Source organism: Leptidea sinapis, chromosome 21 (genome assembly GCF_905404315.1).
Source record: "Leptidea sinapis chromosome 21, ilLepSina1.1, whole genome shotgun sequence".
Classification (NCBI taxonomy): Eukaryota; Metazoa; Arthropoda; class Insecta; order Lepidoptera; family Pieridae; genus Leptidea; species Leptidea sinapis.
In genome coordinates, this window is record NC_066285.1 from 1032720 (window position 1) to 1051414 (window position 18695).

Sequence of the window (18695 nt, forward strand, 5' to 3'; positions counted from 1 at the left end):
CTTAAGACATACATGCATAGTAGTACATCCAAATAATAGTTTTTATTAAAAGAAGGTATTAACGTTTGAATAAGAGGTGTAATAATAATGATTGAATAATAATAATATAATATTAAGTCTTTATGAAGCTATTCTATACTTTTTAGTTTTTAACCGACTTCAAAAAAGGAGGAGGTTCTCAATTCGTCGGTATGTTTTTTTTTATGTTTGTTACCTCAAAACTTTCGACTGGGTGAACCGATTTTGATAATTCTTATTTTTAATTGAAAGCTGGTGCTTCCCGTGTGGTCCCATTGTAATTTGGTCCAGATCTGACACTGGCATCCGTGAGAAAACCATAAAAGACTTAAATTTGCTATACATACGTATAGCAAAGTGGATGATAAATTTACGAATAACTCAATATCTAATAATAATCTGTCATTTTTGGAATCGGTGTCATCCAAGATAGGTTTGTAACTACATACATAGTTATAGGTGAAATGTGCTTGAGTCGTGAGGAGCGAGAGGCGGGAGCGGGTCGCGGCGGAAGGACACCGATTCCAAAAATAACAATAATTGTAACTAGAATTAGATTAATTAATTAGATTGTATAAAAATACGCGATTATTTTTATACTTTTTAGTGAATATTATATCTATTGTTTTGGAATAGTGTTTTTGAAGTCGGTTGTTTTTTTGTTAATTTTTTTTTGATTCAGTGTTTTTAAACGTAGTTTTTTATGTTATTTGTGTGATTAAAAAATAGGTACGTTAGCATTGATCCTTCAAATTGTGATAGAAATCAGGTTTTCTTCAAGACATTTTTTTTATATCTATGTACTGGTACAAAGACTATCTATATACAATTTAGGATATGGAATTTTTTTGTTCAATAGGCAGATTTTTGGCAGTTCAACTAATTATGAATAATGATAGAAAAAAACAACACACAATAATTTGTTAATATTTTATATTCAAATAACCACTAATAGTAACTTCTCTGGGTTTGGATTTAGAAATTTAAATAATTTTATACAATCTCTATTTCACCATAACAATAATAACTCAATTAAAAATATCTAATGCATCACAGTCGGTACTATTGTACATCGTAATATAACATAATGTTTCACAGTTAACTTAAAAGACAATATAAGCTTATATCTAATGACTACGGTTTTTCTAATTAAGTACTAAATCACAATCACGTACAAAAAATAAAGAGGGTGTAAATATATCTCTGAAAATGTAACAAGATAAAATAATGTAACTAGAAGAGGTCAGTCGGGTTGGGGTGGGTCCTAAACATTATGCGTGCTGTAGTCACAATAAACCCTAACGAAACGATTTAAATATTACAATGGTTTCTGTTGAAACTATAGACAATATACTAGGTCAAAGGTAACAATCAATCAATCAAAAATATTTTTATTTCTTAGGTAAATCATTTTACACTTGAAATATGTAATTTTTTTCATACAGCTCTTTCGCGAAACAGATTTCCTTAGAGAAGAATGAGCAAGAAACTCTAAGGTTGCTCTTTTCAAAACAGATTAGGTGTTACAATTAGAAATCATTTCAATTACAATATATGCAAAGTGACGCAACAAAATATTCAAACGTCAAAAACTAAAAAGCTTACACGAGTAAGTAAAAAAAAAGTAAATTAATAATTATAAACACAATAATTATTAATTACAGTATTATAGATGCATCAATCCACACATACCGTAAATGAATTAAGGCATTATGCGAGCATTTTATTAAATAAAATTTATAATAACTTTAATTTTAAGATAATTAAATAGAGGAAATAAAAAAAAATCATAAAGCAGACCTCCCGGTAAGAAAATAATCCAGCCACCACAATTAGCGCCATTGCCTCCCTCGACCATATTTTAGGGAAGGGAATGACCCGCCCCACGTCGCCGCCATAAGTAGTGGCATTTAAGCGAGCATGACGATCCCTGTCACGAGAAATCTGCCGAATAACAATAGAATTTTCATCTGCATATTAAAATATTAAGCAATGCGATCGAGAGAGAAAAGCATCTTATGAGCTCAGCGTATCCTCAAAAACACCAGAGAGATTTTGTTACCCGATGTATTATTAATTGCTCTTGATTCTAAGAGCCATAAAACAAAGTGCAACGCTTTTGAAGACAAATTATATTAGTATTTATATGGCTTCAGCTAGCGGCGGCAATTTTTGTTTAGCATACAACGGGAACATCATCATTGAAAGAAATCATAAGATCATATTATAATGTGATCGCTATAGTAAAAATAATACGAATAATTCAATTGCAATAATTTTATCCTGACGCGTTTAGCAAAATAGTCTCAATTTTACGTACAACTCTGAAAGAGGGGTGATATCACAGCACGGATCTACCATAAAACACGTTTTTTGTTTACATTAACCAAGCTTGTTTCTCTAGCAACCCGTAACATAGGCCACATAATGATGCCTCGACTATTGTAAACACAAGTGGCTATAGCCAAGTCTCAAGTGGCCGCGCCAAAACAGCTGAGCTTGTGCAGGGTGGCTTCTGCGGGCACGCGGGACGTGTTGGCATATCAAAAGGCATAAAGGCATAAAAGGCATTATTTTCTCAAAATTTATTCCTCTAAAATTCTTGTTGATGTCATTTCTAGTATACTAGACACGACTTTCGCTACACCACGTAGCGCTAGTACTTCGGCATTTTAGTTTCAATTACTAGCAAATTTTAACAGTACATGTGGCACGTCAACGTCACACATTGTTCGAGACTGGCTTGAGTACGCCCACTTTTACGTAGTATTAGTTTTCGCATCGCACTTTGCAACTACGCCTGCTGTATTTAGTTGGAGCGCAGCGGAGACCAATCCTTAATCTAAACCTAAGCATTTAAAGAAGTCACTTTTCCATTCTATTGATGAATAACTACTGTTCTTTTTAATACTGGCTATTTTAATGTTAGCAGTAAGCTAACTCTTTCAGAATCTTTTAATGGAGGATTCATATTATGGGTGTAGATAAAGTCTTGAATGTAACTGTTGATAATTAGGTATTAAAACACTCATATGATAAACCCACATTCGTGTGTACTTTATTTTTTTTAATACCCCTTATTACACAACAGTTGCATAAATAACTATTTTAATACAGTTGCTCAAAAAGTTGCGTATTGCAGGGACGTATAGCGTTCGGGATGTGGGCTATTATACACTCGAGCTTTTTCTTTACCTTTTCCCAACTCGTGCGTTCTCTGTCCCAACTGTCAAAATAATGTCTATTAAAAAAAAAATCAACCACGAAGTTTTTAAAAAAAAAAATCACAGAAGTTCTTATGATTCATGCAAATATTTCTAAAAATAAGTTTCAATATCAGATTTAATTATTTGATTCAATGAGTTAGATTACGTTTCATTTCATTTCATTTCATTTCATCTCATTAAATTTCATTTTCATTTCAATAAAAAAAATCTACTGAACACTTGGCTGTATGGGCATTCCCTTTGCCTACCTAGAATAGGTGAAGAAAACAAAAAAATCTCAGCTTATATTCTCTTACGGTTGACGCCATTTTCCATGAATAGTTAGTTGAGTTTATTGTGTTTTTATTATTCTATTAAATTGCTACATTTCTTCGCAACTGTATTAAAAATAGTTGTTCAGTACACGTGCGGAACCGTCATTGCAATTTGTTCCAACTGTCAACCCTCACCTTCGGCTGTGCCTCGGCTCGGGTAGACATTTGTCGGAACTCTTTGCATTGACAGGCTTTCCGCACTCGTAATGAAATATACTATATATAATACAAGTAGGTAACTTGCAATGTCTTATCTGGTATTGAGGTGTAAGGTATTATACGCGGCTGTAGTACTCCCATGTCGTCTCAATCTATTTTTAATGTATGCCCTTGATAATTATATTAAATACACATAAAAATGAGTCCTTTGCACTCTCGGAAAAATTACGTAAGCTATTGAATGGGTAAGCGTTACCCTTTCTAACAATTCACAAATATTTTAACAAGGAAACTTGTCCAAAAGCACAACTTTTCGAGAGCAAGCGCTGAATATATATAGTCACAATTCCTACTACCAATAACAGTTACTTATCGCTTGGGGTTACAGAAATATAAGCAATAAATAGCGAACTGAATTTAAATACTGGATTGTTACAATGTCAAATTATTAAGAACTAGATGACCCGACAAACGATTATCTGTTAACAGAAATAAAAAAATATGTATTTTGAATTTGGATTTATTGTCTGAACCCAAAAAAAACAGTAATCTTGCGAATATGTGTTTGGAAATGAGAACAGGCCAACAAAAGTGAGGCAGGCGAGAAACGTTGGTAAAAAAATGATCGCATTTTTTTCTCAGCTACTGGTCCCATCTGCACATTACCACTTAAAGATCAAAAGAGTGTGAATGCAGAGTGGTACTCTACCATTTGTTTACCCAGGGTATTAAAATAGTTCGCGAAAGATGACCAAAAAGCCACGTTTTCCTACTTCATGACAACGCTTCTTCACACACGGCTAACAAAACTAAGTCACTTTTAGCTTTCGAAAAAGTACAACTCGTCACCCATCCTGCACACAGCCCCAACCTAGCACCCTGATATTTCTGTATTTTCCCCAAAATGAAAGATTTGATAAGGGGTTTCACTTTTACCAATTCCGGAGAGGCAGTTAAGACAGTGTTTAGGTCATTTTTAAACAGACTGCGAAAAAGAAAACCTAAATGGCTTAAACCTACCCTGGTTTACCTTCGCAGATCTTAGATATACAATAAAAACCTTAGATATAAAATTGCCAGTAGGTAATTTAATATTCAAATAAATATCCTCAAATATTTGAAATAGGGATTTTTTTTACACTTTAGCACTAAAATTTATACTTTTATTAAGGCCTTGCATTGTAATATCATAATTATAATGTTCATTATTATGAGTATTTGTCACTCTAATTTACATATTTTTGTTTTGATGACAAAGCAAGACTGAAAAGTCATCCATCAACATCCGTGCTCCCCACAGCCAGTTCCAAGCGACTACATTTTTCCGCAATTTAGTCAATTACCTGCATCGGAAAACATTTCATAAGTCAATATTTATCCCAAAGGATTAAATAATCTTTCTATGACTTGGCATAAATATACAGACCGTAATGTTTGAGTTTTAGCGTAAAGGATAAATTCGAAACTCGATATATTATATTTGACCACATTATTGCGTTCGGAAATTAAAATTTGAAACTTGACAAGTTAAAAGGCAAATGGATGCCTTATTCTACACAATATTAATGTAATATGCTTTATGGTGCCTGAATGTTATCAACCCTGTTATTAAATTTTGTTATCTTCATGTTGTAAAATTAAAGATATTTAATATATTTATAGTTATATATCTATACGTTATTAAAATATTCGCATAATACCTTCATTTATTAGCAGTGTGTGTAAATGTTGTGTATTTTTTTAATTTTTTTACTTACTCGTGTAATACATTGAGTATATTTTAACGTTTGAGAATGTTTACTGCATCAGTTTACATATAATATAATACAAATAATTTATAAAACAATTAAGCCTTAAATATTGATTTAAAAAAATGTACCAATGCGTTTCTTGCTACTTCTTCTCATTAAAGATCAAACCTTTCGAAAGTGAAGGTAAATGGCAAAAAGAAAACCTTTTGACATTCATAAGTGTCATCTCCTTGACCGGATTGAATCAGATTTTGATTTGATTTGATTTAACAATGAACATAATTTTATTGATAAAAATGAGTGTATTATTGTGACTCCAGCACCATCAACTACATAATTCTCTACGGTGGGGCACGGCGTCTTCTTCCTCTTCTGCCGCACAGCAGCCTTTGGAACGCGTGCCTAAATTCTGGACTAAACACCGTGTATATTACAGGATTTAAAGTAGAATTGAAGTACCCAAGCCACAAGGACAGTGACGTCAACACCGGACTCACCTCACAGTCACACGTCGGTACTAAGATCGCTAACACGAAAAATGGAAGCCAGCACGCCACGAACGCGCCGGTTATTATTGCTAATGTCTTCGCCGCTTTTCTTTCTCTTTTAGAGTCCGCGGCTTCTTTTGGCTTACGCCTCACTAAAGTTGGATAGTATGCGGCAGCAACAGCGCCGTAGCCAGTTGTTGGTGGATCAGCTTCGAGACCGTTGGCACAAGATTGTTTCTCTGGACTGGTATTGTTCGATGAAACAGTTGTCATACCAGTTGTGGTGGTTTCTGATATCGTTGGTAACGGCCGACCAATCACAGCTACGACAGCAGCCGCGATCCCTCCGCTACCACCGGCTGCGACAAGCGCACCTCCAGCGGGCACAGGGGGTGGACCCATACCTCTACTAGTCGTCCCAGGTCGTCTCCGAATTCTCTTCCTTGCCGTTTGGTATATACGCCAGTACAAAATTAATATTACCAATACTGGGACATAGAAAGAAGACATTGTGGCAAATATTTGATATCCAACATCTTGACTCACAACGCAGCGTAAATCTTCTGAAACCCGTCTGGTCCAATCAGGATCTTTCCAGCCGAGTAACGGTGCGATGCATACGAGAAAGCTAGCAATCCATACACACGCAATCATGTAGCTGATTCGTTTAGCCGTTCGTGCGTGGATGTAGTCGATGTTTGTTACAGCCCAATACCTAAAAAACAAAGGCTTATATCGTAACGTCAAACAATTCAAACTAAGACCAGAATTTGATTTACCAACGGTTATGAGTAACGCGCGGGAAGTAAATTATAGAAGAACTGATATTAATAGATAATAATTGTAGATGAGGTCGGCGTATCGTATATCGTATTATCATTAGGAACTTGTCATGATTGAAATTAATTTGTTAAATTATTTTCAAGTCTATTTAACTCTATTCTATTTATACCTATTTTTATTATTCATTCGTACGAATGTAAAATGATCAGTAGAATAAATAATGTTTGAAACATGGCTGACAAACTCTAAGCAGCAAAACCATGACCGGAATTTACGCTTTTATTGAGCATTTAAACCAGTTTCGGCATTTATCTCGTTTGAATATACAATTTACTTTGTTCGTTCACAAATAATTTAAAATTGTAATACAGATCTGTTTATTGATTGGAGAATGTTACAATCAAAAAAACAGTTACAATCATTATAAAAATATGAAGAACAAAGAGCTAGATATTAAAAATTTGCTATCATAACCTTAAACACTTCCCAATAAAAGCTTAATGTTAAACTAATTACTAAAATTATGAAAAATGTGACGTGTGCACAAATGATAATAATTAAACTACTTTATTTAATTTCAAAATCTACGAGAAAACAATATATATTAAGTGTATAAACCTAAATTTATTACTAAAATAATCGTGTTAATAGTATTATTATTTTATATTGAGGATTACATTATAAAATTTAAAATAAAATCAGTCTAAAAGCGTTCTGATAAGTAATTATCTTTGTCAGGTTAAATCGAGAGCAATTTGATTTCATCGCTTTAACATTAATTCACCGTTATATCTCCCACGGGTAAAGCGGTTTCGTGAATCGTAATTTATACATTGACAATTTTAATGGTTACAGCTTTAAAGTTATGACCTACCTATCCAGGGCAATGGCAACCAAGTGAAGAATGGATGCTGTGCAGCATAATACATCGCCTGAAGTCCACATATCGCAGAGCTCCGGCCCAAGAGTCCAACGTTGGGCAACCTCATACACAGCTCCTAGAGGCATCACCAGACATGCCACTAGAAGATCAGCAACAGCCAGTGATAAGATCAAATGATTTGCAGCGCTACGTAAATGTCTTTCTAGTAATATTGCTGCTATAACAAAGACGTTGCCTGAAACAAAAAATATTTTTCATGAAGTAATATACATAAAAGTTTGAAAACAACATTTATAAACGATGCGGGACTCGAACCCGCGACCTGTCTCGTTTCGTGTATCGTTTATAAAATCTTGTATGTATTTGTTCAACTCTCAGATTGTGGCTTCATCTACAGGATCTACTTTATAGTTGATATCCTACTCAACCCCAATATTTAAATATTAGGAAGTTGACTTGATATGTCGCTATTTCTATGTGTTTCGATAAAATTGTTTAGATTTGAAAGAGCGACATCTCTTGTTTATTTAATACTAGCTTTTACTCGGGTCTTCGTCCGCGTCGAATAGTAACTTTGGGCAGCATTGTTATATTAAGGATACTTTGCAAATAATACACATATAATCTGCTCTTTCCGCTGCTGGTGGCGCTCATTATGATACAGTGGATATCTCCTGTCATTGTGGATAGTCTCTTTAATAGTATTTCCCTACGAACTTTAATATCCTCTTTCATCCCCATGTAGGTCAAAATTTTTAAAATGTCTGAACAAATGTTTATAAATTACTACTTATCAAGTGCCTAAGTACCAACTTGGTTTTGGTACAGTGGTTTTATCTGCAAAAATGACGAATTCCCATACAAACTTCCATCCCCTATTTCAAGTCCTCCATTTATTAGTAGCCTTTGTCCTTTTCCAAGCTCTAGTCTATCACTGTATTAAATTTCATCAAAATCGTTTCAGTGGTTTAGGTGTGAAAGCGTAACAAACAAACTTACATTCACATTTATCATATTAGTAGGGATTAAGCGCTTTAGAGATTATTATTAATCTACTACCGAAAAAATCATAAATAACATAATTTAAATTATTGACCAAAAAATACATATTTTGTAGGCTTTTCATTTGATTGCCTCGCTGAAGGTGTGTCAAGTACAGTTTTCACCTCTGGTGTGAAACTCAGCTTAGTCTTGAGCCATAATATGCATAAAAGGCATTTATATTATCAAAACTGATTCCTTAAGGATTCTTTTTGATCCCATTTCTAATACTACTTCTACTTGGGTGGCTTCAATCACTCGTTTCACTCATGAGCTCATTCTAGGGTCTTTCGCTAACCTCAAGATCTAATATCACGACGTCATACAGTGCTTTACACTCGTTTATAATCAAATATTAACGAAGTCTTATTAGAAGAATATAATATTTACAATCACATAACTAGAAACTCAAGTAGATGAAGTTAAAATATCTCAAGGCGGACAGACCTATCGCGTATTTATGAACTACGCGGCCACACGCACCTTATATATTTATTGCAAGGTAAGCGGTGAATAGCAATACTGTAACAGTATAACGATAACATTACCGTGGTATAGCCGATCTGACAGCCCGATAATGCATGATGACGATATTCAGAACAGCACTGATCTAATAATGAAATATACTTAGATATACCTTCGACATCACTTCCACATTCGGTCTTATTTTTAAAACAATCTACTTATCAGTAGTAATCACTTTACATTCCTGTACCCCATCCGAATCACCTCAAATAGGCATATAAAATATTATGCTTTTTTGAGGTGAAAGGGTGGTAAGTAGATCCTGAAGATTAAGCCACAATCCTTAGTTGAATAAAGCATACAAGATTTTATTAACGATACGTCACTCGCACGGAACGCGAGAGGTCGTAGGTTCGAGTTCCGCATCGTTCATAAAATTTTGTTTTCAAGTTTTACTTGTGTATTAATCCCAGAAGTGATGGTTATCACATTTAAAATATAACAAATTGTTTAGATTAGTAAGAGCGACATCTCAAGTCAATTGCCTAATATGCAAATATTATTGTTGAGAATCAACTGTAAAGTAGATCCTGTTGAGTGTAGATGAAGCCCCGCATCGTTTATAAAATTTTATTTGTGCATATAAAATATATCATATTCAAAATAAGTTTTCTATTTACCAACTACAGTCGCCAAAATAAGTAATCCCAGTAAGATCGCCTTGATGGCAGCGCGCAGTAACGCCGCTGATGATTCAAAGGCCTCGGTGGTATCCCACCAGGTCGAGTTGGGCTCCGTGACATTCCAGGTGAACCAGGCTGAAGTATTCGTGTTGTTGATTGATGCCAGCCGTGGATAGAGCCCCTCCCACTCCAAGAAATCGTCTTTGACATTGCTTTCCATACTCTATCGCCGACAAACCACGTCGCCGGCTAAAATTAAATTCAAATTTGAAATGAATTAATTCATACAAGTTATGTATACTTGTAACATATACATATCTTCATGAAAGGGAGGAGTTTTATTAAATCATACCATTTACGGCCGTTCCCAATATTCAGTCTATCTCTCACTTGAAATAAAAATCGTAACTATCGTTGACTTTTCGGTCCCAATAAACTTATGGACAATAACTCACCTAATCCGTACACGCTGTCTGTCAATGGGACGACGTAAAGCTTACCAGCGATTGAAGTTTGCAAGGAAATTTAAATTCACGCGTCCCAATATAAGGCGATAATGGGTGTAATATTAATTTCAGAATGTCAATAATTCATTGAGTAAAGTTGAGATCCAAGAAAATTAAGGTAAATCTTTTAGCAATAGATGTTATTTTATTGTTCAAGTTTGTCTTTAAATAGCCTTTTAAATTTGTAATTGAATTTTGAAATCGAAAATTTTATATCTTCTGTGTCTGTAATTTACATAATACATTAAAGTGTATTTCAAATTAGTTCAATAATCGTTGATAGTGGAAAGTGGTATCTAACGGCCGTTCCCTATATACTATCTATAGATAGAGACAAATGACTACCTTCTACCACAGTAGACATACATATGTCTACTATGCTTCTACTGTCAGTAATTAGCTGTCAATAATCTGAAGAAGATAAAAATGTGATGTCATTCTTATCGCTTTATGTTGGGACGCGAGAATTGAAATTTGCATACTAACTTCTATCGGTGGTAAGCTATACGTCGTCCCATTGACAGACAACGTGTACGGATAAGGTAAGTTACCGTCGATAAGTGTATTGGGACAGAAAAGTCAACGATAATTACGATTTTTATCTCAAGTAAGAGATAGACTGAATATTGGGAACGGCCGTTAACGAACTAGGGGAACTTTATATTATTGTTTAACTTAGAATTTTTGAAATCACTACAGATTCGGGAGATTACAATGTACTGTAATTGTATACAGGCGTGCCAATAATTATGTTTTGAAATATCAACAAGCCGAGGCTATGCCATGCAACTATACAAAGAAGACGTTTCCACTGCTAGAATTCCTATTACCTATGGATAAATCTTTTAAATTAAAAAAGGATTGGCGTTTGCAATCTTAAATAAAGTGGAATAGATCAACAGACAGATTGTTTTGCGGATGAATAATGCTCTAATATCGGCAAACCAGACTATCTATATATGTCAAGGATGATAACCAAGGAGGGTTTAAATACTACGCAATAAGAGAGGTAAAAATTGAAATTTAGTCTTGTATAAAATAGTGATTTGAAATAATTTGAGATAATAATTACAATATTATGGCGACGAAGTATAATCCGGCTAAGTTTAAAAGCGAACTGTTGCTTAAAACGTAGTGGATTTCGGATATCTCCGTTTTTTACAAGATTATAGCCATCACCTGTCAATCTATTAATGACTACATGTTTCATACAATCGAGTGAATCGCTTGGCTGGATCATACAGCTATATAAATTGCATATCTTCAAGTATATCACAAATTAACAACATTAAAAAATTATTCTCTCCTTCACCCCTTAATACCATCAATATGTGGAGTCAAGTATATGGATAAATACTACTTACTGACATATTTTTGTGAGAAAGCCGGCGCCGTTACCAACATACTTTGATTATTAGTTCAGTATAGTTTTGAATCTGAAACAAAAAGAACTAACATATAATAATTGTCTATATAAATAATTTTCTTAAATCAGAAAAGAATCGTATCTTCCAGCGAAACTATTGTGAAAATGTTAAGTTCCACAATTTGTGTAGTTGCATATCAAAATAATGTGCCTTAGCTACAATGACAACGCGATTCACAGAGACAGAGCTATTCAAGAGTTTACGTAAAATAAGCGGAATGCTGTGATATTATTTCTGGGCCTTAATGTAATGAGATATTATGAAATACATTTGCCGTTATTAATAAAGTGTTGCAATGACAAAAAGTGACGAGACAAGCAAGATATTAATCTAATGGTTTGTGATAGCTCATGGTCGCTCAGAGTGCAATGGAGAAAGCTATGCTCGGAGTTTCCCTGCGAGATCGAATCAGAAATGAGGAGATCAGTAGGATAACCAAAGTCACTGACACAGCGCAGATGGTTGCAAAACTGAAGTGGCAGTGGGCAGCGCACATATCTCGACGGACAGATGGCCGGTGAGGCAGAAAAGTCCTCGAATGCCGGCTATGTACAGGTCATGATGGTTTATGGCAATTCCTGCCCATTACAATGGCTCTCAGAAAACACAAACCACTGATCAGTGTCGCAATTGCACTCGTCAAAAGACAAAAGCATACTACATCTCGTAACATTCAATGACATCCTGTTTATATTACATCAATTTGCTAACTCCTTACATTTTGTACAAATGTACAATCTTCTAATTTAACAACATTATAATAAATTTTTAACGATCAGCCTTAAATAATCATGGACAGTTGATCTGTGACTTAATTATTCATAAAAATTGCAAAAAATAAAGGTCTCAGATTTCATCCCTGGGACACTGACTACAGTGCCTGTAATTTCCTTCGATAGAAAGCATTAAACCGGAACTAGTTTTCATTAAGTAACTACAATTTTCAAGATATGGAGAGATAATGATCAATTCTATGCGCTTCTAGCTTGCTTTACGAAAGTCTATGTCTATCAACTTTGTCGAAGGCCTTAAAAATCCATGTATATCGGATCAACTTGTTCTCTATATGAAAAGGTGCCTTATATTAATATTTTCTGGTACGTGGGCAAAATTATTACAATATTAGCCAAAATTTTCAATTAAAGTCCCTCAGTATATTCTGAAGGCGTTAATTATAAGCACAACCAAAATGAAACGCTATTAAATTGCATGTACCCTCACTATTTGATTGCCAAAAGTGATACGTTGTGAAATATTAATTCAGCTCTTCTTGTTCTTAATTTTTTTAAAAGTTAATGTCTAATAATATCATCATCTAATGGTACGGGAAATCATACAAACATTGAGCGAAGACGTATTACGAAAAATGTCAAAATGAAAGATGTCAGCCGGCTTACCTATAATTACAAAACTTGAATTGAGAGAACGTGCCCAAATTTAATATAATATATTCGGAGCAGAATTGTTAACACCATGATAAAATAAAGCTTATTACTATGTCAACCAAATTATAAACTCAAGACCGTGAGAGAGTAGAATAATATTTGTTTTAATATGAATTATAAAAGACAAGCAAGAGCATTCTAATAAGCAAACCTCATTTCTAATTAAAATAATGAATTTACTTTCGTGAATTTATCTCGCGTTCACCATAGCATTATAATTATTATTTTGAACATTCCCGACAATTATCAGGCGATGAAATTTGAAAATCGCAATGTTATGAGCGTCATTATTATAACACTAGAAATAAGGGATTGCTTGTAACTAATTCTAGTAGGCTTCATAAGATACATAATAGCTTTAAGGGTAAATGTATACACTTCTATAATAAAGTACCAGCCACTGTTTAGGCATTATCTATAAATAAATTTAAATGTTATGTAAAAAATGGCTCTGTCGTAAATCCTGTTACTCCACTGCTGATTATTTTATAGCCATAGAAATGACTGTACAATATTGTATATTATTATTGAAAAGAGCACAAAAAAAGAATGCCGGGAGAGTTTCTTGCACCACTTCTTCTCTCTCTGAGCGCCATTTGTTTCCGCAGCGGTAGTAGTATCTAGTAGTTATTAGAAATGACATCAAAAAGAATTATAAAGGAATCAATTTTGACAAAATTAATGCCTTTTATGCCTTTTTATGTCAGTAGCACAATAGGTAGAACCGTCAACTCCACACCCCGGTTCGATACTCACCCTCCAAATACCATTGTGTTTTCAGTTTTTGAAATCATATTAACCAATGTTTATTCGATGCTTTATAAGGTTGGAAACGCTCATACTATGAGATGACCCCTATCTATGATTATATGTCTTCCTCTTTCTAAAAACGAATAAGCGAATAGTTTGTTCTTGGTAAAATAATATCGAATTCATTCTTTTCAAGATTAATGTACTTCTATTCTAATAGTTTATTTTTATGAAAATAAGGGACAAGACGAGCAGGATTTCCAACTAATTGTAATTGATACCATAAAAATGCAATGTCGTTTAGGGTTATTGAAAAACACAAAAAATCTGAGAGGCACTACAACCACACTACAACTGCGCTTGTCACCTTGAGACATAATTATTCTCAATAAGTCTCATTTGCCCAGTTATTTCACGAGCTACGGCGCCTTTCAGACTGAAATACAGTAATGCTTATACATAACTGCTTCATGGCAGAAATAGGCGCCGTTGTGGTACCCATAATCTAACCGTCGTCCTGTGCAAAGGAGCCTCCCACTGGTATTGTATTCAAATGGCTTATATAAAACATGGCTTGTAACCAAAGAATAGCAATTGCTACGGGCCCCGAACTCATGTCTGCCTAAGCGTAATTTTATGAGTGAAAATTATTTAAAGTGGTATATTGAATTCATGTCAATTAATTTTATTCATTCATATTGAATATATATCATAAAAACGTGAAACCCAGATTACTCATTATTTCGAAAATAGATCAAGGGCTCTTTGAAAGAATTTGTTACAGGCCCCACGCTTTCTTAATCCGGCTCTGCTTGTAGTGAAACAAGTGGAGACACACGTTTTAATACGAAGGAACTATTTCCTTCCTGTTTATTTATTAATTTCTTAGAATCGCCAATACTCACTAATTACAGTAGATATTATTCTAAATAAGTCTAAATCTAAGTGTTATTGTACTTACAGCCAACTGCCACAGGCACACATAATTTTTTAAATTTTTAATTGTGCAATATAAGAACTAATACTAAGATACAATATAAAATACAATACAATTATATAAAAAGTTTCTATAAAGTGAATATTAATTGAAATGAACAATAGTTATTTGTTCAACAAGTGAGCAAAGTTTTTTTGCTGCGAGTGTTGACTTTAAATCACGAATTGGCGAAGTAGTCTAGAAAAATAAAAAACTCGCTACGCTCGTGATTCTTATATAGACTGCTGAGGTCTCATCACTCACTAGTGATTTAAAGGCACGAGACAAAAAAAAAAATTGCTCTTGTGTGGAACATATAATTTTTCACCTCGACTAGCGAGAAAAGTGTTGTAGGTAGTAAGAGAAACAGTTAAGATAATATTTAACAATGTTTATTATAGATATCATTACTAGTATTTATTAGTCTTTAAAAAGGCAATAGTAAAATTTATAAATCTAAATTTCGATAAGTAACACATAAATTTTTGAGACAATGAGATAATACGCTAGGCTAAAATGAGTTTCGGAACGCACCGGATCGCATTGTTTATTTTTATAACGCGGAGTAATTTCCGGATGTATAGTCACGTGGAGTTCGAAATTTAAATCACTTTGCCTCACGCTCGCAGCAAAAAGCGTTTTTGCTACGAGTTTTCACGTAGCAAGAGCGCCCTTTTCGTGCTGGAGAGGTGAAAAACTTATTTTACTCATGTACGGAAGAATATTAAATATTACATGAAATGAATAATTTTCATTGAATAAAAAATTATATTCCTGTCTAGCAACATAGCAATTTCCGAAGTATATACCGAAGAGAACTTATCATTAAAAATGTCTATACTTCGATCAACTTTAGGAAGGCTAATGTAAGTGCGTACAATTCTATTAAAAGTATGAAAGTGACCTAGGTTAGACTTCATTAAAAATGTTTACGTGTTCTGTTATTTTAAATCAGTAATCAAAGTTAAAATCTACCACCCATACGAAAATATTATATGCCTCAGACCTGAGAACGGTTGCAAAATACTCAGCAGGCTTTACTGAACAATATCCCTCAAATGTCAAAGTCGTAAAGCAATACGAAGAGGCATTAAATTTAACAATGCAGTAAAAATGAGAAAACTCTAATTATTAGCAGATGTAAATTAGATCGCTGAAATATAAATCAGCTAAGGAAATTGTAAATTAGTTTGCGTTAAAAATTTTATTGCCGAATTAATTTCGACGTTAGCGCAGGTGTGACTTGAATTATTTGATCAACCATTTATATTTATTTTATGTTTATTTCAGCGACCTTGAGCAATTGGGGAGGTCCTTGCTTCTCTTCCCACGACCGCATAACAAACCCCACAAAGCACCATTATTTTCATTCCGATATGCTAATTAATTCTCAGAGATTTTAAATATTACGATGGTTAAAATATGTTGACTATTTCATTAATCATTTTTTTGCCACTGTGAGGCATTCTTAGTGATTTGAGTTTACACAAATAAAATTTGAAAAACAAAATTTTATGAACGATGCGGGATTCGAACCCACGACCTCCGGCGTTCCGTACCGGTGCTCTAACCAACTGAGCTAACCGTTCGAGTACCGCCTCGTTATAAAATTCTGTTTGCTTTGTTCAACTCTCAGGTTGTGGCTTCAGTGGTTTGAGTTTATCAATCATTTTGGAGTGCAACTTTTTTTTATGATAATAAGGGACGAGACGAGCAGGACGTTCAGTTGATGGTAATTGATACGCTCTGCCCATTACAATGCAGAGCGGCTCAGGGTTCATGAAAAACCCGAAAATTCTGAGCGCTGAGAAAATTGCGCTCGTCACCTTGAGACACAAGATGTTGTCTCATTTGCCCAGTAATTTCACTAGCTACGTCGACGTTCAGACCGAAGCACAGTAATGTTCACACATTACTGCTTCACGGCAGAAATAGGCGCCGTTGTGGTACCCATCTAGTCGGCATCCTGTGCAAAGGAGCCTCCCACTGGTAAACTTATCAACGAATGGGATTGTGTACTCATGACAGTGGTCAACACTCATTAATTCACTGCCGCCCGTCGCTCGCAAGAGCCCGCAATTCATAGCACGCCAAGATTATAGGAATTATAATCTGCCTTGATTTATCAAACATAATACGAAAAAATGCCGTATATTAAAAGATTGTTTATTAAATTATCGTTTGAAATGTGAAAGTTAAATAAAAATCTAGCGAACGGTTTTCAATGATCATCGCTTTATTCGGTCAATAAACATAGCTTTATATCTAAATTGCACTATGTTTTACAAAACAAATTACGTATTCAAACATCAAAAATTATTAAGGAAATAATGCATACTAAGTATTTCATTTTTTAAAATCATATATCTGCCCTTTAAGGGGATAATTTCCAGTTTCACACCTTAAAAACCAGTTAAATAACCACCTAAATCTTATAGGACGTTAGGAAGTTATAAGTACCCTGGAATTATACGCGTGTTCGTAAGTCTTTCCATCCTGGCTTGTTAAAGATTTTTTTTTATCTTGTGAAGTTATATAAAATGAATGATATTAGGAATTTTTTGCATCACTTTACATATTACACTGTAATCGAAATGATATGCAAAACGATGAAGCTGTAAATGTTGTATTAAAAGAGTGGCAATAACTGTCTTGCCACTTCTTCTCATTAAAGCTCATCCTTTTCCGAAGTGGTAATAAATTTGAAAAGAAAAGAAAAATTGTGACATTCACAAGTATCATTTCTTTGACTTATATGAAAGTGATTTGATTTGAAATTTTGAAATCTGAAGCTAACATTATTTTTGGATAAAATCAGTGGTTTACTAGAAGACTATTCAGATGATAACATAGATAATCTATTATTTATTGGATTTCTTACGATTGTATCTATAACATTATCTTTTAATATATAAAATTCTCGTGTCGCGGTATTTGTTACCAAACTCCTCCAAAACGACTAAACCGATTTGCATGAAATTTTTTATGATAGGTTTGAGAAACGGCCAACATCTGTTTTTCATACCCCTAAACGATAAGGCTGACCACCCCTAAATATTTTATTTTATTATGATTCACCATCAAAAAATACATATAACTTCAAATTATCACCCGTCTACGATCAACAGCCGTTTTTGTATCGCCATTTTTATATTATTCTATTCCATCCACAGATCCGCAATAGGGTTCCAAGATGGCATACGAATATAATTTTTGTATTTATATATGGTGGGTCTGAGAATCGGTCGTCATCTATTTTTTATACCACAAAAATTTTATTTATTGAATTGTTTTTATCACCTTAAAAGGCAATACGTTTGCTGGGTCAGCTAGTAATAAATATAGTTGGCTGACTATAATGTCAACTCGTTCAATGAATTTTAAGCGCTACGTGCCCGCTTACAGAGCCGTGACCACACCCGAGAAACCATCTCAAATGACAAATAGGACACAAATATGTTTAGTACAACGATAAACATAAATCATAACTAGAGTAAATATTTTATTCACACAGACAGCGGGAATATTGACATCTTTCATAATTTATAACACATTCTACACCAAAATGTGACGTTATCAAATAGCTTCAATATTTTCCAGTGAGAAATCGCTTAATGAATCGAATTTTACTGAACAACTTTAGCGAAAACAGAAGGCAATTTGTAAAATTTTCGCAACAACGATTTTCCGATTTCTCTTTCTGTTTTTAATGGATTCCTGTTAGTTATTTAGTGACAGCGATTGTCCGTGGAAATATCTGTTTGATAATAGTATATTAT

The 18695-nt window shown here is 34.0% G+C and overlaps 1 protein-coding gene across 1 annotated transcript in view; it reads right to left on the reverse strand.

Moving 5' to 3' along the window:
• Window positions 1-5483: 5483 nt before the first annotated feature.
• LOC126970491 (5-hydroxytryptamine receptor-like) overlaps window positions 5484-18695 on the reverse strand; it is a 46977-nt gene continuing 33765 nt past the window's right edge. Inside the window, exons 2-5 of the mRNA XM_050816428.1 lie at window positions 11683-11754; window positions 9810-10061; window positions 7615-7858; window positions 5484-6672 (exon numbers count right to left, since the gene is read on the reverse strand). Of these exons, the coding sequence (XP_050672385.1) occupies window positions 5811-6672; window positions 7615-7858; window positions 9810-10032 (1329 nt within the window). The 5' untranslated portion in view covers window positions 10033-10061; window positions 11683-11754 and the 3' untranslated portion in view covers window positions 5484-5810. The remainder of the gene's footprint in view (window positions 6673-7614; window positions 7859-9809; window positions 10062-11682; window positions 11755-18695) is intronic.